Source organism: Spinacia oleracea, chromosome 6, assembly GCF_020520425.1.
Source record: "Spinacia oleracea cultivar Varoflay chromosome 6, BTI_SOV_V1, whole genome shotgun sequence".
Classification (NCBI taxonomy): Eukaryota; Viridiplantae; Streptophyta; class Magnoliopsida; order Caryophyllales; family Amaranthaceae; genus Spinacia; species Spinacia oleracea.
The window spans coordinates 114,253,260-114,273,290 of NC_079492.1; the positions used below are offsets into that span (position 1 = coordinate 114,253,260).

The following is a 20,031-nucleotide window of genomic DNA, read 5'->3' on the forward strand; positions in this document are numbered from 1 at the left end:
GATGTGTAGTTTTATCTCACTAGGTCTTCACAGGTGAAAGTTTGTCCCAAGTGTTATGTGTTTAAAGCCTTAGTGATGTGTTATTTCCTCGTGGACAGAATATAGAAATTTTTGTAGGTGGTTGGTGACCCTGAAAGTTGGGACAAAATTTTTGACAATGTTCAGTTCATTTAAAACTTCATAAAAATCATTTATATGTCCATATTTTCTTATCTTGGTTGCTTAGATGTTGTTGGATTCTCAGAGTTTACTTGCTTTGCTAATTTGCTTAATGATGTAATGGATATTTTCTCATCTTTAGTTTGATTTCATGTTTTCCTTTGTCAGGGTGCTTACCCAAGTATATTCGCATCCGAGTGCTTCTCTTTATTTGATCTTAATACTGAGCTAAAAATAGTTTGCACGTTTAAATGTTGCTATGTCTCTTCTGGTTTTGTTCAACATAGAAGATTGTCGATCTTGTTTATGTGCTTGAAGAATTGCTCCTACCAGGTTGGATTAACCTGCTAAGTATTTCATAGGTGTTCGGATGCATATTCAGATACAATGTTGGGTTACGCCAACAGCATACGCACAGTTGATGGTGGTACACACATCGATGGCTTCAAGGCTTCATTGACAAGAACTCTGAATAGTTTAGCAAAGAAATCAAAGGCTAACAAGGTGCATTGCTATCTTCACAGATTCTTCACTTTTGAGATTTTCTTTGAAAATAAATCTAACTTTTGATCGTCGGTCTTGTTTTACATTTATTTACCTTCTTGCGAGGGCTGAAATAGTAATCAGATATAATTCTTATAATATAAGAACACAATTATGCTTTCAGGACAATGATACATTCCTGAATGAGTATTTGAAACATAAAATTAATTGTATTAAACATGGAAAGACTTTAAAATACTCATTTAAGTTCATTAGATGAAAGTTGGGATAATCAATTAGCCATTTGGAAAAATTGATATTGACAGTTCCAACTATGGCCGTTTAACTTTTAAAGGTCCCAACTTTTGATTATTCTAGAGTGGTCTCAACTTTAAGGTGTGTTTTCCAAGAATGGTCCTTTGGTTTATTAAACTATTAATTAAGTTGATTTAAGCATATCATACTGTTCCATTTACTTCATTTAATTAAAAAATATGATTATTGCACGAGAGATATGAGTGTTAATTAAGTTATTTAGCACTTAATTTTAACTAAGGGACCATTTTTGGAAAACACTCTCTATAGTTGGGACCACCCTGACATAATCAAAAGTTGGGACCTTTTAAAGTAAATCGGCCATAGTTGGGACCGATAATATCAATTTTTCCTAGCCATTTTAGTCAAAATGTGACCGATAATGAACTAACGAGGCTTAAATGTGCATAACTTCACCAAAATGGGTGAGAATGTGTCTTTGAAACTTAAAACTAAGTGTATCAAACATGGAAAAACTTTAAAATACTCATATAAGTTCATTAGTTGAAAGTTGGGACCGAAATTAGCCATTTTAATCAAAATGTGGCCGATAATGATCAAACGAGTCTTGAATGTGCATAACTTCACCAGAATGGGTAAGGAATAGTATTTGAAACATAAAACTAAGTGTATTAAACACGGAAAGACTTTAAAATACTCATTTAAGTTCATTAGTTGAAAGTTGGGACCGAAATTAGCCATTTTAGTCAAAATGTGACCGATAATGAACTAACGAGGCTTAAATGTGCATAACTTCACCAAAATGGGTGAGAATGAGTGTTTGAAACATAAAAATAAGTGTGTTAAACATGGAAAGACTTTTAAATACTCATATAAGTTCATTAGTTGAAAGTTGGGACCGAAATTAGTCATTTTAGTCAAAATGTGGCCGATAATGATCAAACGAGTCTTAAATGTGCATAACTTCACCAAAATGGGTAAGAATTAGTATTTGAAACATAAAAATAAGTGTATAAAATATGGAAATACTTTAAAATACTTATTTAAGTTCATTAGTTGAAAGTAGGGACCGAAATTAGCCATTTTAGTCAAAATGTGACCGTAATGAACTAACGAGGCTTAAATGTGCATAACTTCACCAAAATGGGTGAGAAAGAGTGTTTAAAACATAAAAATAAGTGTATTAAACATGGAAATACTTTAAAATACTCATATAAGTTCATTAGTTGAAAGTTAGGACCGAAATTAGCCATTTTAGTCAAAATGTAGCCGATAATGACCAAACGAGTCTTAAATGTGCATAACTTCACCAAAATGGGTAAGAATTAGTATTTGAAGCATAAACATAAGTGTATCAAACATCTAAAGACTTTAAAATACTTATTTAAGTTCATTAGCTGAAAGTTGGGACCGAAATTAGCCATTTTAGTCAAAATGTGACCAATAATGAACTAACGGGCTTAAATGTGCATAACTTCACCAAAATAGGTGAGAATGAGTGTTTGAAACATAAAACTAAGTTTATTAAACATGGAAAGACTTTAAAATACTCATGTAAGTTCATTAGTTGAAAGTTGGGACCGAAATTAGACATTTTAGTCAAAATGTGGCCGATAATGATCAAACGAGTCTTAAATGTGCATAACTTCACCAAAATGGGTGAGAATTAGTATTTGAAACATAAAACTAAGTGTATCAAACATTTAAAGACTTTAAAATACTTATTTAAGTTCATTAGTTGAAAGTTGGGACCGAAATTAGCCATTTTAGTTAAAATGTGACCGATAATGAACTAACGAGGCTTAAATGTGCATAACTTCACCAAAATGGGTGAGAATGAGTCTTTGAAACATAAAACTAAGTGTATTAGGAATGGAAATGCCTTAAAATACTCATATAAGTTCATTAGTTGAAAGTTGGGATCGAAATTAGCCATTTTAGTCAAAATGTAGCCGATAATGATCAAACGAGTCTTAAATGTGCATAACTTCACCAAAATGGGTAAGAATTAGTATTTGAAGCATAAACATAAGTGTATCAAACATCTAAAGACTTTAAAATACTTATTTAAGTTCATTAGTTGAAAGTTGGGACCGAAATTAGCCATTTTAGTCAAAATGTGACCAATAATGAACTAACGGGCGTAAATGTGCATAACTTCACCAAAATAGGTGAGAATGAGTTTTTGAAACATAAAACTAAGTGTATTAAACATTGAAAGACTTTAAAATACTCATGTAAGTTCATTAGTTGAAAGTTGGGACCGAAATTAGACATTTTAGTCAAAATGTGGCCGATAATGATCAAACGAGTCTTAAATGTGCATAACTTCACCAAAATGGGTGAGAATTAGTATTTGAAACATAAAACTAAGTGTATCAAACATTTAAAGACTTTAAAATACTTATTTAAGTTCATTAGTTGAAAGTTGGGACCGAAATTAGCCATTTTAGTTAAAATGTGACCGATAATGAACTAACGAGGCTTAAATGTGCATAACTTCACCAAAATGGGTGAGAATGAGTCTTTGAAACATAAAACTAAGTGTATTAGGAATGGAAATACTTTAAAATACTCATATAAGTTCATTAGTTGAAAGTTGGGACCGAAATTAGCCATTTTAGTCAAAATGTAGCCGATAATGATCAAACGAGTCTTAAATGTGCATAACTTCACCAAAATGAGTAAGAATTAGTATTTGAAACATAAAAATTAGGTATCAAACATGGAAAGACTTTAAAATACTTATTTAAGTTCATTAGTTGAAAGTTGGGACCGAAATTAGCCATTTTAGTTAAAATGTGACCGATAATGAACTAACGAGGCTTAAATGTGCATAACTTCACCAAAATGGGTGAGAATGAGTTTTTGAAACATAAAACTAAGTGTATTAAACATGGAAAGACTTTAAAATACTAATATAAGTTCATTAGTTGAAAGTTGGGACCGAAATTAGCCATTTTAGTCAAAATGTGGCCGATAATGATCAAACGAGTCTTAAATGTGCATAACTTCACCAAAATGGGTGAGAATCAGTATTCGAAACATAAAAATAAGTTTATTAAACATGGAAGGACTTTAAAATATTTATTTAAGGTCATTAGATGAAAGTCGGGACAGAAATTAACCAATCTTATTATTATACGGTTCATTATTTCTTTGTTATGAACAATTAAGTCTAATTTATTGTACGGTTCAATATTTATAATATAACTAAAGTATATATATATATTTTTTGATGGTCGATCTTCTTAAGGTTTTCAATAATACGAGGGAGCGGCTTTTCACCTTTGAGGAGATAGATGAAGTTCGAGAAATGTTCGCAAACTTCATTACCAGTGACTGTCTTTGATATTTTCTTGTACTGAATCTTAAATTGTGGATGCTAGTTTTCATATGATTGTAATGTAATCGACTTTTATATTTATAATTATATAAAATTATCTATATAATTGGATACTTTTTAAATGACGTATGGAGGTTAATTAGTGGCGTGGTCCAATTGTAATATGTAGCAGGGAAATCGGTTATATAACAAATCTAGGTCAAGTGCGGCTCATTTATAGGCCAAGTGCGGCTCATTTTTATGCTTGTGCTGCCCATTTCTATGTCAAGTGCGGACTCATTTTCAAATTTGGCAGCACCAAATATGTCAAGTGCGGGCTCATTTTCAATATTGGCAGCACCAAATATGTCAAGTGCGGGCTCATTTTCAAAATTGGCAGCACCAAATATATCAAGTGCGGGTTCATATTCTAAAATTGGCAGCACAAAATATTTCAAGTGTGGGCCATTTTCCAAATTGACAGCACTTGAAACATCAAGTGCTGCCAAAATATTGGCAGCACTTGAGAAACATCAAGTGCGGGCAGGCCATGTGCTGCACATGTAAAAGCCCGCACTAAACCCCTTAAAATGAGCTCGCACTTGAGGTTTTTTCTCTAGTGGTTTATAACGATAAGTTGAGTGAAGGAGAAGCTGAAATACTTGGGGATAAGCAAGTGAATGAGGACTGAATTGAGGGAAAGAGAGGAAAGAAGGAATTGCTTCCTTCTTCCTGGTACACGTGAAGAGCAAAGAAAGAGAAGAAAAAAAATGAAGTTTTTCTCTTTAGGGCATTCTAGTCATTTCACTTTAGTTAGGCAAAATTCAGAAAATTGATTTCTATTTTTAGGAAATTAATTGGAATAAAAATGTTTAATTAAAACTAATTTTCGAAATAATTCTTTATAAAAATATCGTTAACGAAAAATAAATTTAGTTTTCGAATATAATAAGAACATTTCGAAATGATTAAAAATCCGAAAATAATTAAGCTTTAAAAAGGTTGTTAAGCTCGTAAATATGAAATTAAATTATAAAATATGAAAATAAAATAAAATAAAATCGTTCAACAATATTAAAAACAATCAAATGAAATAAAATTTCGTTAATTAAAATAAAGTTCGAAATTAAAATTTAAAACGATTTTAAGCTAAATAAAAATAATTAATCATAATTAATCGAGTTTTAAAAATTCGGGGTATTACAGAACATGACAACTCTTATCTTGGTTTGATTACCCGTCACATTGGTGAATTAGCTAATTTGTTTGCTTTTGTTAATTTCATTCATGTATTTAGAGAGGCTAATGGAGCGGCACATGCTGTAACTCATTTGAGTCCTATAGATTACTCAACTAGAGTGTGGGTGGATGTCTATCCTAGTTTGATTGAAGATGTAATAGGCTCGGACTTTTGCTTATCGTTTAATGAAATCTAAGCCTTTATAGGTTTCCCATAAAAAAAACAAAGAACAAAAAGAGGCGAACGGAGTACTCCCTCCGTCCCTTAATACTCGCACCACTTTTCTTTTCGGGTTGTCCATTAATACTTGCACCGTTTCTATAAATGGAATTTTTTTACCAATATTACATTATTTCTCACACTTACCTACTAACCACCTACACCCCTACTCCCAACAAAAAATCATTTAAAAATTCACATCCCTCACTCCACACTCTCCACCCCTTACACATTCCCATTAACTATGTTAAAAAAATACCACACTATAAAATAACTCATATTAAATTAATAAGTCAATTCAAGTATCTTAAACTCCACACCGATCAAACCGATGCGAGTATTAAAGGACGAAGGTAGTCAAGTCAATTCTAGTTCCTTTATATGAGGTACTTCTTTATATTTTAATTTTTAATCTTTCTTGTTTGTCATTTCTTGCCTTATCTTTTTTAGTTTCTCATACGCTGTGTTACTGCGTATTTGAGGAATTTATATCTCAAATTATTGGAAGGCAAATAAGTTCCGAAGTTGGATTTATATTTTTTACTTATGGTTTGCACAATTTTATTAATCTTTGAATGACAAATAAATCACAAAATTGGATTTATAAGTCTCAAATTTGGATGTATGAACTTGAAATCTTTTAGTCTTCAGTACTCTTACTTTGCCTATAGCCCTAAAATGTCAGGAACGGTTATGTGTGTGTAAGAAAAATAATTATTGTTGTGTACTTTCGTGAGGAGAGAGGAAAAGTAAAATATTGTTTAATGAAAAAGTACAAAAAGTTGACGTGGTGATGGGTGGTAGGAAAACGCAATTTTTTGGCTGCCCTCGGGTACAGCCAAGCTGGCTGTACCCCTAATCAAACGACGTCGTGTGATGCGGGTACAGCCAGCGCTGGCTGTACCCCCCCCCCCGAAAACGACGTCGTTCAGCGTACTTTTATCCCCTTCCTGAGTTTCCTAAGTTTTCTAACTCTTTTTTTTTTGTTTCTTCTTCTTCAAGTTGCGATATATCTTGTTCTTAGGGTTTATTTCGATTTGTTCTCTCCTATTTTCTCTCTCCTCTGTTTCCATGGAGCTCGCAGTTATGGAAAATTCTGAAGCTCTTTTCGAATCTAATTCTGGAATTTTAAGTACATTGATGTCAGAACGTAAGTTTATATTTTTATTATTTTCATTTATTTGTTTTGATTTCAATGTTTTTGGTTTTGATTGTTTTCGATTTTATATTTTGATTTTGGATAAAATGTGTTTAGAATTTTGTTATTTTTCGTGTTTTCGCTGGATATTTCGATTTTGATTTGTTTCTTTGTTTTTGTTTTCTGCAGATTTTCTTATTTTTTTGCAATTGTACGTTATTTTTTGTTCGATTTTTATTCATAATTTTATTTATTATCAATGTATATAATGTTAATGAATTTTTAGCTCAGATCTTATGAACATTATATATTTTGATAAAATACATATTATGTTATGAATTTTTGAATTGTTCTGTCCCAAAAGAAAATATTGGTCAATGGTCATTGTTTACTTATAACATTCTTAACAAATATATGAATATTCAGTTCAAGGAAATTGAACATTGTCTACAACAATAATGAACATTTTATTGAATGACTTTGAATGTTACGTATATTAGTAATGAACATTGCATTGAAATATAATGAATATTTTTTATTTAGATAATGAACATTGTATTGTATTATATTGAACTTTCTATTAAGAGTTATTGATCATTACCTATGTTACAATGAACATTTAATTCAAGTATTTTATCATTATTTATAATTTATAATGAACATTTTATTTAATGATTTTGAATATTACCTATGTTCGTAATTACCATTTTATTTAAGTACATTGAACAACACCTAATTAAGGAATGGACATTCTATTTTTAACATTACTATTTTAATATTGAATATTTTATTTAAGGATATTGAACATTTCAATTTTCCATTGTTAGTTATTATTGAAATTGATCATTCACTATTTTAACATTGAACAATCACTAGTTTAACATTGAACATTTCTTCCTTTCGCAGTGAATAAGGAAGTAAGTCTTTTTGTTGAAGGGTCAGAATCTATGTTAATGATGAAGGAAGTTAAAAATGAAGACGAAGCTTATGATTTGTATAATGAATATGCTTTTAGTAAAGGTTTTGGTATTAGGGTTGGGAAAGGTCGGAAGCGTCAAAACAGTGAATTTTATACTATGAAACGGTTCTTGTGTAGCTGCGAAGGGGTTAAAGATGAAAAAAGGAAGAGAACAAGGTCTTATGCTAGATTGGATACGCGTACTGGGTGTACTGCTTTTGTTCAGTTTTCTATTGGTAAAGATGGTGTATGGACGGTTGTGAATCATAATATGATTCATAATCATGTTATGGTTCCTCTAAATAAGAGGCATTTGATAAGATCACAAAGGAAGGTTAGTAAGGAGGCTCTTTACTTTATGTCTACTTTAAAAGCTAGTGGTGTTAAAGTGTCTGATACCTTGAGGGTTTTGAGGAAAGAAGTAGGCGGATCACCTATGGTCGGTTTTACAGCTAGTGATGCTTATAATGCTTTATCACGTGCAAAAGCTAATAAACTTGAAGGTCATGACTGTCATCAGTTAATCAAGTATTTTGCTCAGAGAAATTCCAGTGAAGAAGGTTTTTATTATGACTTTGAGCTTAGTGAAGAAGAGGGACTTTTAAGTTTCTTTTGGCGTGATGGTCGGATGAAGAGAGATTATGATTATTTTAGGGATTTATTGGTTTTTCATACTCTTTTGTCTTCTGCATCAGCTGCAGGTGCCATTTTCTCAGCTTCTATTTGTGCTGCAACGGCAGCTATATCTATCCTTTCGTCAGCTTCTTTGCTGGCCATTGCAGCAGCAGCAGCTGCAGCTACCATTTGTGCAGCCTTTTTTTTGTTGTTCTGCTTTATGCTCTTTGCTAAAAGTTGTTTCAGTAAGTTGTTGCCCCTGATAAACAAAGAACAAAAAAATTCAATAAATTAAACCGACAAATGTGTGATCATATATATGAAAACGTATGAAAAATATCATTTATATATAAAGTTACAAATAAAGAAGAAAGAAAGAGTTGTTCAATAATAAAGAATAAACCATAAAAAATAAAGAACAAACAATTCCAAATGAATGAACAAACAATGAAACCATTATGAACAAATATGCAGAAGAAAATGAATTGTAAAAAAATGCCAAATTCTACCTATTTTTTGTAGCAATCTTTCTTTGTACCAAAGATTTTGAAGACTCTTCTTGATCTATTTCACTGTTATTTGAATAATATATTTTTAATATACATGCTATTTTATATAAAAATTATGAACGATTCAACTAAATTGAAAATTCATATTAATTTTTACCTTGATGTTTTTTGAACTTCAGGCTGTGATTTTGATGAAGATTTCTTATCTCCTTCACTGTAATTTGAATAGTAAGGTGTAAACGTACAAGTCATTTTATATAAAATTAATAAAAAATTATTTAAAAAGCTAAAAATGGACATTATATTATACTGTGAAATTTGAACCCATGACTAAAAACTTGAACATTAGGGTAAAAACTTTGAACATAAAGGTAATAAACTTTGAACAAAATGGAGAAAAGTTTTAAACATAATAGGTAAATTTGAACATTTGACTAAAAACTTTGAACATAAAGGTTAAAAACTTTGAACAAAATGGAGAAAAGCTTTGAACATATAACCAAATAGTTTGACTGAGATATAAACAGAAAGAAAGGCTTTGAACATATGACTAAAAACTTTGAACATAAAGGTTAAAAAATTTGAACGAACAATGGAGAAAAGCTTTGAACATATAGGAGAAGCTTTAAACATAATAAGTAAATTTTTTGATCATAATTCATAAAAACTTTGAACACAAGGAGGAAATTTTTTGAACATAATTCATAAACGCAGATGAGATAAACTTTCAATTTATGAATGAATATTAAGCCATACACAATTGAACAAATAACTTTAAGAAAAAGAACATTTATATTACATGCATAATGTAGTAAAAAAATGGACATTATATTATACCTCAATGGTTTTTGAACTTCTGTCTCAGAAGTTGTACATGCCTTCCCATCTCCTTCACTGTATTTTTTATTAATATGATGTTAATGCACACATTATATTATATAATATTAAAAATCATTCAAATTTAATAAAAAATTTATATTATCTTATACCTTAATACTTTCTGAACCTCTGGCTGGGATTTAGTTGGTCTTCGCTTAAATTTGAGTATTAACCTTTGTGGTTGTTCTCTAGATTTTATAAATGTATAACTAATGAGTGTCCAGAGAAAAATTCAGTTTGAAGAAATGAATATTTTATGAAAACAAAATGAACATTTAACATAAAAACAGTTATCATGAGTTTTAATAATAAAAAGGACTGAAGAAATGAACAAAAGTTCAAACATTGAAATTATGAATATAGTAGTTGAAATAATTGAAGATTTCTAAACCAAACTTAGTATATCAGAGTAAACGAACATTTTATTAAAAAGAATTGAATATTTTAGCAAAATAAATTGAACATTTTTCGCAGATGAGTGTAGATTTAAAATTTTACTGTAGAAAAATTGAATATTAGTACAAAGAACATTTCCATTATGAATATAATACTAGAAATAATTCATAGTATATTCCAAAACAAAACTCTGTAACAAAATATATTCCAGAAAAAAATTGAACATTTTATAAAAAGAAAATGAACTATCAAAATATATTGAATATTTTATAAAAAGAAAATGAATATTTTATCAAAATATATTGAACATTTTGGAGACAGACAGTTACCATGATTTCTGGATTTAGTTTTTGGACATATGAATGAACAAATGTTCAAATCATTTTAATTATATATATAACATTCGAAATAATTCAGTATTCCTAAAGAAAATCTCAGTAGACCAAAAAGGATATCCAGTTTGGAATATATGATCATTTTCCAAAAAGATATTGAATATTCTGCTATAATCAATTGAACATTTTGCATAAGATAGTTATCATGAGTTCTCAAGACTTAATTTATTTTACAGAGGAATGAACAAAACTCAGTGGACCAAAATGAATATCTAGCTTAAACAATATGAACATTTTACACATAAATTGAACATCTAACATAAGATTAGAAAAACTCAACAAAAGTTCATCACATTTACATTATTATAATAATATTTAAATTAATTGACATTCCCAATCCAAATTTTAATCATCAATAAGATTATTGTTAAATCTCTATGAATATGAACAATGTATCATTAATTTGTATTTGTATTGTACCAAATGTCAAAAACGGCACATTCGCAAATTAAATAGAAATAGATATTCAAAAACATAAAAATTACTTACTGGAATGTGTCTATTTGCTTTTCAGCTTCAATTTCCTTCTCAATTTCGTATTTTCCAGTTCTATGATCAAAAAACCAATAGTTAGGGTTTGGTTAAATCATCACGCAACGAAAATGAACATTAAATTAAAAACGATTGAACATTAACATAAAATTGATTGAACATATGTAAATTAAAATGAATTTATCTACGAAAACTTAAAATAACTTACTCCTTCATGTCTGGTTGCTTTGCATTCCCGATTTTTTGCTCTTCACTAGATCTTCCAGTCCTATAGCCAAAAAATCAGAAGTTAGGGTTTGCTAACATCATAAACCAAAAAATTGACCATTATAATGAAATTATTTGAACATTATAAAGAAAAATACTGAAAATAACTGAATTAAACAAATATTTAAGTAATAAAGCAGTTGCATGTTCGAAATCTGAAATTAAATTACATACGTTTCCTTTTTTTCTTTCGGCATCTTCGTTTTTCTGAAATAGAACGAAAATAAGCAAAATTAGATTTCATTTTAGTTCGAAAATAAAATCGAAACATCAGAATCAATTGTAATTACTTACTTTTTGCTTTTCGGTGGATTTTGAAGCTTGTTCATGTCAATTTCGTCACGAACATCCATTTTTCTCTTTTTTTTCAGTAAAAAGAAGTCACAGATTTCTTCTCTTGATATTTTGTGGAAATTCAGCTTTAATAATGAAGATTAGTAGCGGTTTGAAGAGAGAGAAAGTTGATTGAGGTGGTTGCAGGAAGTTTAATGGCGGTTTTAAGAGAGAGAAAACAACGAAGTAGAAGAGTGGGCAGAGGAGAGAGAAAATTTTTTGCGTGCTGAGAATTTGAAAGGTTTTCGAAATGATTTTCCTCTTTTTTTTTGTATTTATAGGCGATTCTTGCGCGAAATTTATTCCCATCACGTGCCACAATATTTGCTTACCCGCGCGTGGGTTCCACGCGCTTAACAATGGCAGGGGGTACAGCCAAGTTGGCTGTACCTGGGTATTTTACCCAAACGACGCTGCGCGTCGTTTTGGGCAGGGGGTACAACCATCTTGGCTGTACCTGGGTATAGCAATTAGGGATATGTAGGAAAAAGTAATTGTGTGTACTCCCTCCGTCCCGGAATACTCGACCCGGTTTGACCGGCACAGAGTTTAAGGAATTTGAATTGACTTATTTAATTTAATAGGTAGTAGTTGATAGTGGGGTATTATTTTAATGTAGTTAGTGGGAGGTGGGTTAAGAGGTGGGGTTGGGGGAGAGTAGGGGTTGAATTTTTAATTATTTTTTGTATGGAGTAGGGGGTGGGTGGGTTAATAGGGGTGAAGTGAGAAATGATATAATATTGTTAGAATATTTCCATTTTTAGAAACAGGTCAAGTATTAAGGGACGGCCCGATAAGGAAAACATGTCAAGTATTCCGGGACGGAGGGAGTAAATAATAAGCTAGCAATAATGATTTTTGGAAAATGATAAAATTATGGTTTAGGCTCTGTTCGGCAAAATTAACGGTAGCGGATAGCGTTTAGCGGTTGAGTAGCGGGTAGCGGTTGAGTAGCGGGTAGCGGTTGAAATAGCGAGTAGCTGTGAATAGTAGCGGGTAACGGTTAACTGTCAAAGTAGCGGGTAACTAATATGAGTGTTAGGCAAAAGTAGCGATTGATATTATAAAATAAAAATAAAAGCAAGAATATTATTTAAAACTTTATTATAAATTTGGCAAACGCTACCCGCTACCTTAAACGCTACTAATTTTAACGTTTGACAAAAGCTACCCAATCGTTACCTCAACCGCTAACCGCTACCTAAATCGCTACTTTACCAAACACTAATAAATTTTACAAGTAGCGTCTTGAATAGGTCAAAATGCTACCCGCTACCTCAAACGCTACCGCCGAACACGCCCTTGAAATAAAAACAAAAAACATTTTAGGGTAATCAAACATAAGCTCAAATGGGATATGAAGGTCTAGATAAAAGTAGCAAGTCGTCCGCAAATATTAAGTGAGTAATGTTAAACTTTTCATGTCTTGGATGAAAATGAAAGTCAAGAATGCGAGTGAGGTGATCAAAAAATTTCTATTAGAAAAACATGAATATCATTTAGAAACAGACGGAGTAAAACTTTTATCTTTTGATTTAAGAGTAATTTGGAAAGTGTACCAATTGTTGGATTCAATTCATTTGTTTGGTGCATGTGTGATCAATTCTCATTAATGATTTGATATTATTTCCCCTTTTTACTTTAGATGGGTACTTTTTCTTGCCAAACATGTGCATTCATTAAGTGGGCCTCTAAAACCATGTTTTGTATTTGACAAGAGGTAAAACTAAAAAGATTTGATAGATTAGTAACAATTGCAAAGAATTCCCCGCAGTGAAAAAATAATACGAGTAGGTGTGAAAATAAAAAGATTTCCATCTCCTATGGCCATCTAACTTGGAACTTTGGAAGCACGGATTATATACTTTCGAAAGGCTATATTGTCAACATAAAAACGTTTTCCCACTTTACATCAACAAAAAAAAAAGGACGTTTTTAAGGAAGAATCATTGAATGATTATGTTTTTATGTCATAAATTCTCATTAACTTAAAATATGTATTGACGGAGCATGATCAACAAGATGCAATTGTCATAAGGTTTTAACTTTATAGGTTTAGAAATCTCGCATATCCATGGTACGGTGATACATATTGACGGAGCATGGAACAAACTCACTTTCAGAGCAGGGATGAGTTGGGTATATAGGCGAGATTTCTAAACCGGTTCTTCAACAACTAATCACATCGGAAACAAGAATCATTGGGGGTTGTGAGTATGGTTTAGGGCAATCGGCTCTACATGTTGAGGCAATGACTTGCCTGTGAGCTCTTCGATGGGCAAAGGATTCCTCTTTGACCGAAATAGTGGTGTACACTGACTCGGCTACCTTGCTTTCTTACTTACAGAAACAGCTCTTGCCAAATATTCTTGTCAGTTGGACAGTGAAAGCTATTTTCAAGATAGGTAAGGATTTTAGGACTTGTGTGATCAACAAGGTGCAACGAGAACATGGGCAGAAGAACAAGTGCATTCTGCCCATGTTATGGTGAAAAGTGCGACAAATGATGTATTGTAATTCGTTACACCATTCGGTATTATGCCTGATAGTTAATTAGCTTGTTTTTCTTTTACTTGTATCTTACTTATCCAAAAAAAAAAAAAATGTATTTACACGTAAAAAAAATTGAACAATTGTGATTAACAAAACCCTAACATTGCATATGTTTATATTGACATCTTATGTGGTTTAGGAAAAAAAATGAAAGATTAGAACCATAATTACTCCCCACCTTTGGGATCCCCACTTAGACAAGACATTACCACTATTTATACACTTCGTATTACTTTTTCATACATTAAATCTTTTGTTGATACTTGTATTTAAGATATTTAATGATGGGCCTAAGAATGGACCTACTAACCCGAGTAATTTTTTTTATTATGATTGAAAAATTGTTGCAATCGTGCATGATGGATGATGGATGATGGACGAGGATATTTCCGTTATTATTTATATTCTAAAAGAGTTTGTGAATAATAAGAACTACTTCCTCCGTTTTTAAATGATATTTTATTTGGTAAAAAATACATTAGATTCAGTTGCAATCCGACTAACTCACTTCATCATCTTGATACTTTACAGACTTTTTAAGAAATTGCATGTGTGCAAGAAAAATAATAATTGTTATGTATTTTTATGAGAAACGAGAGAAAGTAAAGATTTGTTTAATAAAAAGTAAAAAAAAAATGGATGTGGAGATGGTTGAGTCGGAAAAATAAATGTATGTAAAAAACAACAATTATGTTTGATGGATAATTGGGAAAAAATTATGACTTAAAATATAAATAGGAGACATTTATGGAATTTCCGATTAGAAAATTAAGAATATCTTGTAAAAAGGAGGGAGTAAAAAGTGAAAAATGCATATTGTACGAATGATTGATGCAAATGTGGTCCACCATACACAAGACATAAAAATGTATTGGAGAAATTTCCAAAAAGTGCTGATAATTACCAAAAGGCAAAAAGTGATGAGAATTGTACAAAAACAAATAAAAGTCACCAGCAAAAAGTTCAATAGTGCGAAAATATCTTCTTATAGTGAAGATATTTTCCTCCTTTATACATTATAATTTTTTATCTGAAATTCTCTTCACAAAACGACCCTGCAAATACAAAAAATAGATACGAGAGTATGAATTACCACAAACGAATAGGATAATATTTAAAACGGGAAGAAAATACTTTCTATGTTCTTATTTATAGGACACAATTGAATTTTACATAATATTTACAAAAATGCTCATTTGACTTCGTTTTGTGATTTATATTTAAGAGAACACATAGTCGTGTGGGGTCTTATTACATTCGTCTCAATAAATATTTTTTAAGTATTAACTTTTTATAATTTTTTCGTACCCATAATTGAAGATATTAGTGTTAGAAATCGTGCATTGACAAACGTGCCTAAATAATTGTGTCATATACAAATGAACAGAGGAAGTAGTAATTAACAGTACCTTAAGACGAGGTCGTTTATCTGCATTGAGTTTGCGGACTTGATATCTAATCTTTTTAGAAAAGAGTCTACTTTGACGTTTTTCTTTGTATCGAAGAACCCTCGTTTCTCTTCTTCTTCTTTCATCTTCTAAATTTGGTACTTCTCCCATCTATATATATATATATATATATATATATATATATTTCAAAATGTTAAGTCCTCAACCTCTTTTTAACCAATCACCATTCATATAGCATATATAGAAATGTAAAAGGAACTTTATAACCACAAATATATGCATGGACACTTTGTATCATGTATTACCTCTGTTTCTAAAAGTTTTTTACGCTTTGGAAAATGTGTTCAAAGTATAAAAATTTTGACCATAAATTCTCACCATTGTATACATCAAAACGTTACATGTAAGATCTTGTTAGATTGGCCTCGGGATGTATTTTCAAAATATCATATTTTTATAATTTTTTCACATACGAAATTGGATATATTAGTAGTTAAATATTGCATTGGAATCCGTGTAAATAGTAATTGTAAAGATCTTTTTGAAACGGAGGTACTAGTAATAAGCAATAACTATATAAATAGAAAACATAGGAAAATAAAAAACGACAATGTATATATAAAGAACAGAAAAACAATGAGCTTAAAAGTGAAGAAACACTAACGTAATGATGATCTGAGACGGATAAAGAAGGATGATGATGGTTGTGAGCTCGAAGAGAACCTCGATTGGACCAAGCTTCAAGTACTTGTTCATAATTCAAGTTGAGATTTAAGCTTGATTTTGTATCCTCCATAACATTTTCATCCCAAAATCCACAAAAACTCCCAAAACTTTCACTTTTCACATCACTATTAACATCATCACTAATAGACTTATAATTATCGAAACTCTCATCTCTAATTTCTTCTTGATTTGGTAATAATGATTCCTCACTTTCCCAATTTGAGCTAAAAAAATCCCACCCAAAATACTCATGTTCCTCACAAATATTATTATTCACCACAATTTGATCATCTTCTTCAACTTTTGCTTCAATGTGATTGATCCCCAAAAACCCTTTAATTTCTTCTAAAGTACCAATACTTTGATAATTTTGTGGTACTAATTGTTGCTCTTCCTTTTTAGGACTCCTTAACAAAGATTTATGCCTCATCTCTCTATCTCTCTTCATTTTTATTTTTTAAGGGAAAGTGTCCACAAAATTTTGGGAGCGGCATAGTATAAGTATGAAAATATCCTACAACAAATTTATTTAAATTTAATTCCAAAAAAAAAAGTGGGAAGTCTAGGTGGCAGCTTATCTTCTATTGGTTGGTTAATAGATGATGGGCTTACTGTTCTGTGATTGGTACAAAAGGTGACAGGCTGACAGCATGGAAGATTGGAAGAAGCTGTTAGTAGGCCCAAAAAAAGGACTCTTAGTGGGCCTCCTTTTGAGTAAAAGGACTCTATGTGGGCCTTCAATTTAAGTCCAGTTCTTTTCATCTGTGCAATGGTAAGAAAAAAATGAGTACAAAATTTACTAAACGTAAAGTGAGGCCCAAGCCCATGAGATGACACGAGTCACCGGGTCAGTTGTCATTTTGTCCTTGGATTAGAAGACCCAAATGTACGACTTTAATGAGGGATGTTTATTTTTTCTCCAAATGAAGAAGGATGTCCAATCAATGAAATTTTGAGAAGCAGAAAAAGAATCTTAATAAGCTAATGGCTAATTATTAAGCACCTAATAGTTAGTTAAGAAAGGAGGTGAGAGAAAAAATTGTCGATTAATTATGGGTTTGGGTTACACCGAAGGTAAGAAGTCTTTGTACCATTTATAAACTCATAAAAATAACTCAACAAATTTACTGAATGGTAATATTTTTTTCATCTCATTCTTCAGTATGGAACATCTAGAGAGAGTTTTTCAGTGGGATTTCAATAATTATTTATCGCATGTGAGTTGCTCATATTCTTGACCTAAAATTTGTTATTTTGGAACAATTATAATCCAACCTAGTTAAATATTTCTAAAACGGAGTATTACATTTAAGAAAAATTTATCAATTACTATCTCACTTATTAGGGAGTGTGTCATTTACTGCCGATGTAATGTTAACCCAACCTAGTTTTTTCTAAAAAAAAAAAAAAAAAAACCAATCTAGTTCACACGCATAATTGAGACTGATGTTTGGTTTCGTATTGTCTTGTGAATCCGACCCAATATTATTTTATGTTCCACAAATAATTTTGAAAGACATCTATGTACAAAATAAAATAATTATTACGTAGTCTTAACGCTGCAAATGAGCTGATACGTGCGCTAACAACTCGATAACAAGCTCGGTCAAAGCTCGTTTATTAAATAATGAACGAGTTTGAATAAAAATTCTAGGCTCGAAATGTTCACGAGCGAAACTCGAACAACATCATGTTTGGCTCGTTAATGTTCACGAGCACTCGTTTATAGTTCATTAACTACTCATTTATAAGTTCGTTTATAAGCCCGTGTATAACTCGCTCAACCTCAAAAAAATAACTTCAACGGAATACAATACTTCATAAGTATTTGTAAAAAAAAAAATATATGACCCTTAAATGTCAAGAAATGTATAAAACAGAAGCAAATCTAGTAGTATAATATCCCAAAGAATATTCCAGTCATACATATATTTTGTGAAGTTTCTCCTTGATTATATGATTCAAATCAATTTGACGATTTCTCAAAGCTCGTTTATTAAGCTCGAAAAAAAGCTCGTTTAGCTCGAGCTAAACGGCGAGTCCAAGCTGAGCTCGAAACATCCTAATGCTTAGCAAACAAAGCTCGAACAACAAATTGCATAACTCGGTTAAGCTCGAAACAAGCTGGAACAGTGAAAACCTTATCAAGATTAGCTCAAATAAGGTAAAACTCGGATCGTTTCGAATTTGTATCCCTACGTAGCTTGTCTTTTTGTCTTTGCGTGGCTAAACTTTCAAAAGAAAATAGCAAGCATATGATCAACATTTTTAATACTCCCGTGAAAAAACATGTTTAATACTTAGGGGACCTCCACATGGTGGTGGGGGTGGGGGGGAGCATGTAATATACTTTTCAACTAGCAAATCTTAACCCCAAAAAGTCTACTGTTCTGTACTAATTAAGGTAAAAAATTCTTTCATACAGCAATATAATAACATGAATTTGTACATGTCAAAGGCTTGTGCAACTTAATATGTGTACGTAAGATTGTGTTAAGAGTAATAATTCACATTTGAATTGGGACAAATTGTCCTATACGAAAAAAAGATGGAAATCGGTCTTTAACCAAAGAAAGTACAAAATAGAAGTAGAAGATCGTTGGGTATTCCAACTATCATCAGTTCGTTTTAGAATAGAATCTATTAGGGTTATACTTCGTATGTAGTTAGATGTATTATATGTGACATTTCTTTCACTCGAAACATAACATTACATACTTAACAAGAAATATGTATACAAAAATTATCAAAATCAGATTACATTGTTCAAAGTAAAAAATACGGGACATCGTCCGGAACATACACTAATTATATACTCCATATAAAAGTTGATCGATTAACTAAGTAGGACGTGGCGGCGGCAATATATATATATATATAAGAGGTGTAACCGTGTAAGTGTGTAACCTCTTTTCTTGTACAGAGGTGTAACCGTGTAAGGATAACAAATTATTGAAGTGTTGGTTCATAACTAATTAATCATTTTTACTTAATGAGTGAGTAATGTCAACTTCACGTTCACACACTTGAGCCTTAGTTGCACACTTGCACTGCATGTCCATCTCATGAACGTCGTTTTACTAATAATTATTCCGGGCTCGGCAATTTGGCTCCCGTAATTGTCCACCGGATAACGACTGTGCTTGGATGGCTGGAGATAAGGTTTTCCGTCGGCCGTCCCCAGCGCCTCCCCCCACCCCTACTCCCTTATCCAGTTATCCCACATCATTTCTTGGTAGATACGGTAGTCATTAAGCTAAATTAAAGTTATTGTCATACTCCCTCCATCCCATAAATATAGTTCCGTTTGACTAAAAATACGGGTTTTAAGAAAAGAGGAATATAGTACATGAGAAATTGGAGTGTTTATGCTAGTACATTGATGATTGATTTGTATGAGAAAGTAGAATACCGCCTCTGTTTCACAATACTTGCATCATTTCTTTTTTTATGTATCCCAACATGCTTCTTTAAACATTAATATCTCTCATTGCGTATAAATAAAAATTATAAAAAATTGATATTTGGATTCCTCACATTGATACGAATTTAAAAAGATCTCACTAGACTGTTTGTTTTTACATAATGTGAAAAAATAATTGTCGAGTTAGTTAATGAATAGTGTCCAAAAGAGAAACGATGCATCTATTGCGGAACGG

At 31.4% G+C, this 20,031-nt stretch overlaps 2 protein-coding genes across 6 annotated transcripts; one reads left to right on the forward strand and one right to left on the reverse strand.

Annotated features, from left to right (window-relative positions):
* Nucleotides 1-3,858: 3,858 nt before the first annotated feature.
* Nucleotides 3,859-16,874, reverse strand: LOC110775454 (zinc finger protein CONSTANS-LIKE 7). 5 transcript variants are annotated; one of them, XM_056833973.1, is made up of 10 exons: nt 16,311-16,451; nt 11,646-15,292; nt 11,526-11,558; nt 11,293-11,352; nt 11,082-11,141; nt 9,912-9,989; nt 9,760-9,816; nt 9,080-9,136; nt 8,923-8,985; nt 3,859-8,672 (listed from the first exon to the last, which is right to left on the reverse strand). In XM_056833973.1, exons 2-10 carry the CDS (start codon nt 11,702-11,704, stop codon nt 8,468-8,470), a joined length of 672 nt encoding a protein of 223 aa, XP_056689951.1. In that variant the 5' UTR covers nt 11,705-15,292; nt 16,311-16,451; the 3' UTR covers nt 3,859-8,467. The 5 variants fall into 5 exon arrangements, with proteins under 5 accessions (XP_056689951.1, XP_056689953.1, XP_056689952.1 ...); XM_056833975.1 differs by lacking the exon at nt 9,912-9,989; XM_056833974.1 differs by lacking the exon at nt 8,923-8,985.
* Nucleotides 7,917-8,443, forward strand: LOC130463513 (protein FAR1-RELATED SEQUENCE 5-like). Its single transcript, XM_056832660.1, has 2 exons — nt 7,917-8,358; nt 8,433-8,443. The coding sequence occupies exons 1-2, from the start codon at nt 7,917-7,919 to the stop codon at nt 8,441-8,443; spliced, it is 453 nt and encodes a 150-aa protein (XP_056688638.1).
* Nucleotides 16,875-20,031: the final 3,157 nt, after the last annotated feature.

Bases quoted from the DNA above. Each gene is read 5' to 3' on its own strand.
- LOC130463513 (XM_056832660.1), top strand. From the start codon at position 7,917: ATGAAACGGTTCTTGTGTAGCTGCGAAGGGGTTAAAGATGAAAAAAGG.
- LOC110775454 (XM_021980059.2), bottom strand. From the start codon at position 16,820: ATGAAGAGAGATAGAGAGATGAGGCATAAATCTTTGTTAAGGAGTCCT. The intron at 15,797-16,310 runs GTTAGTGTTTCT...ATATATATATAG, and splicing joins CCGTCTCAGATCATCATTAC to ATGGGAGAAGTACCAAATTT. The intron at 15,293-15,646 runs GTACTGTTAATT...TTGTATTTGCAG, and splicing joins ATAAACGACCTCGTCTTAAG to GGTCGTTTTGTGAAGAGAAT.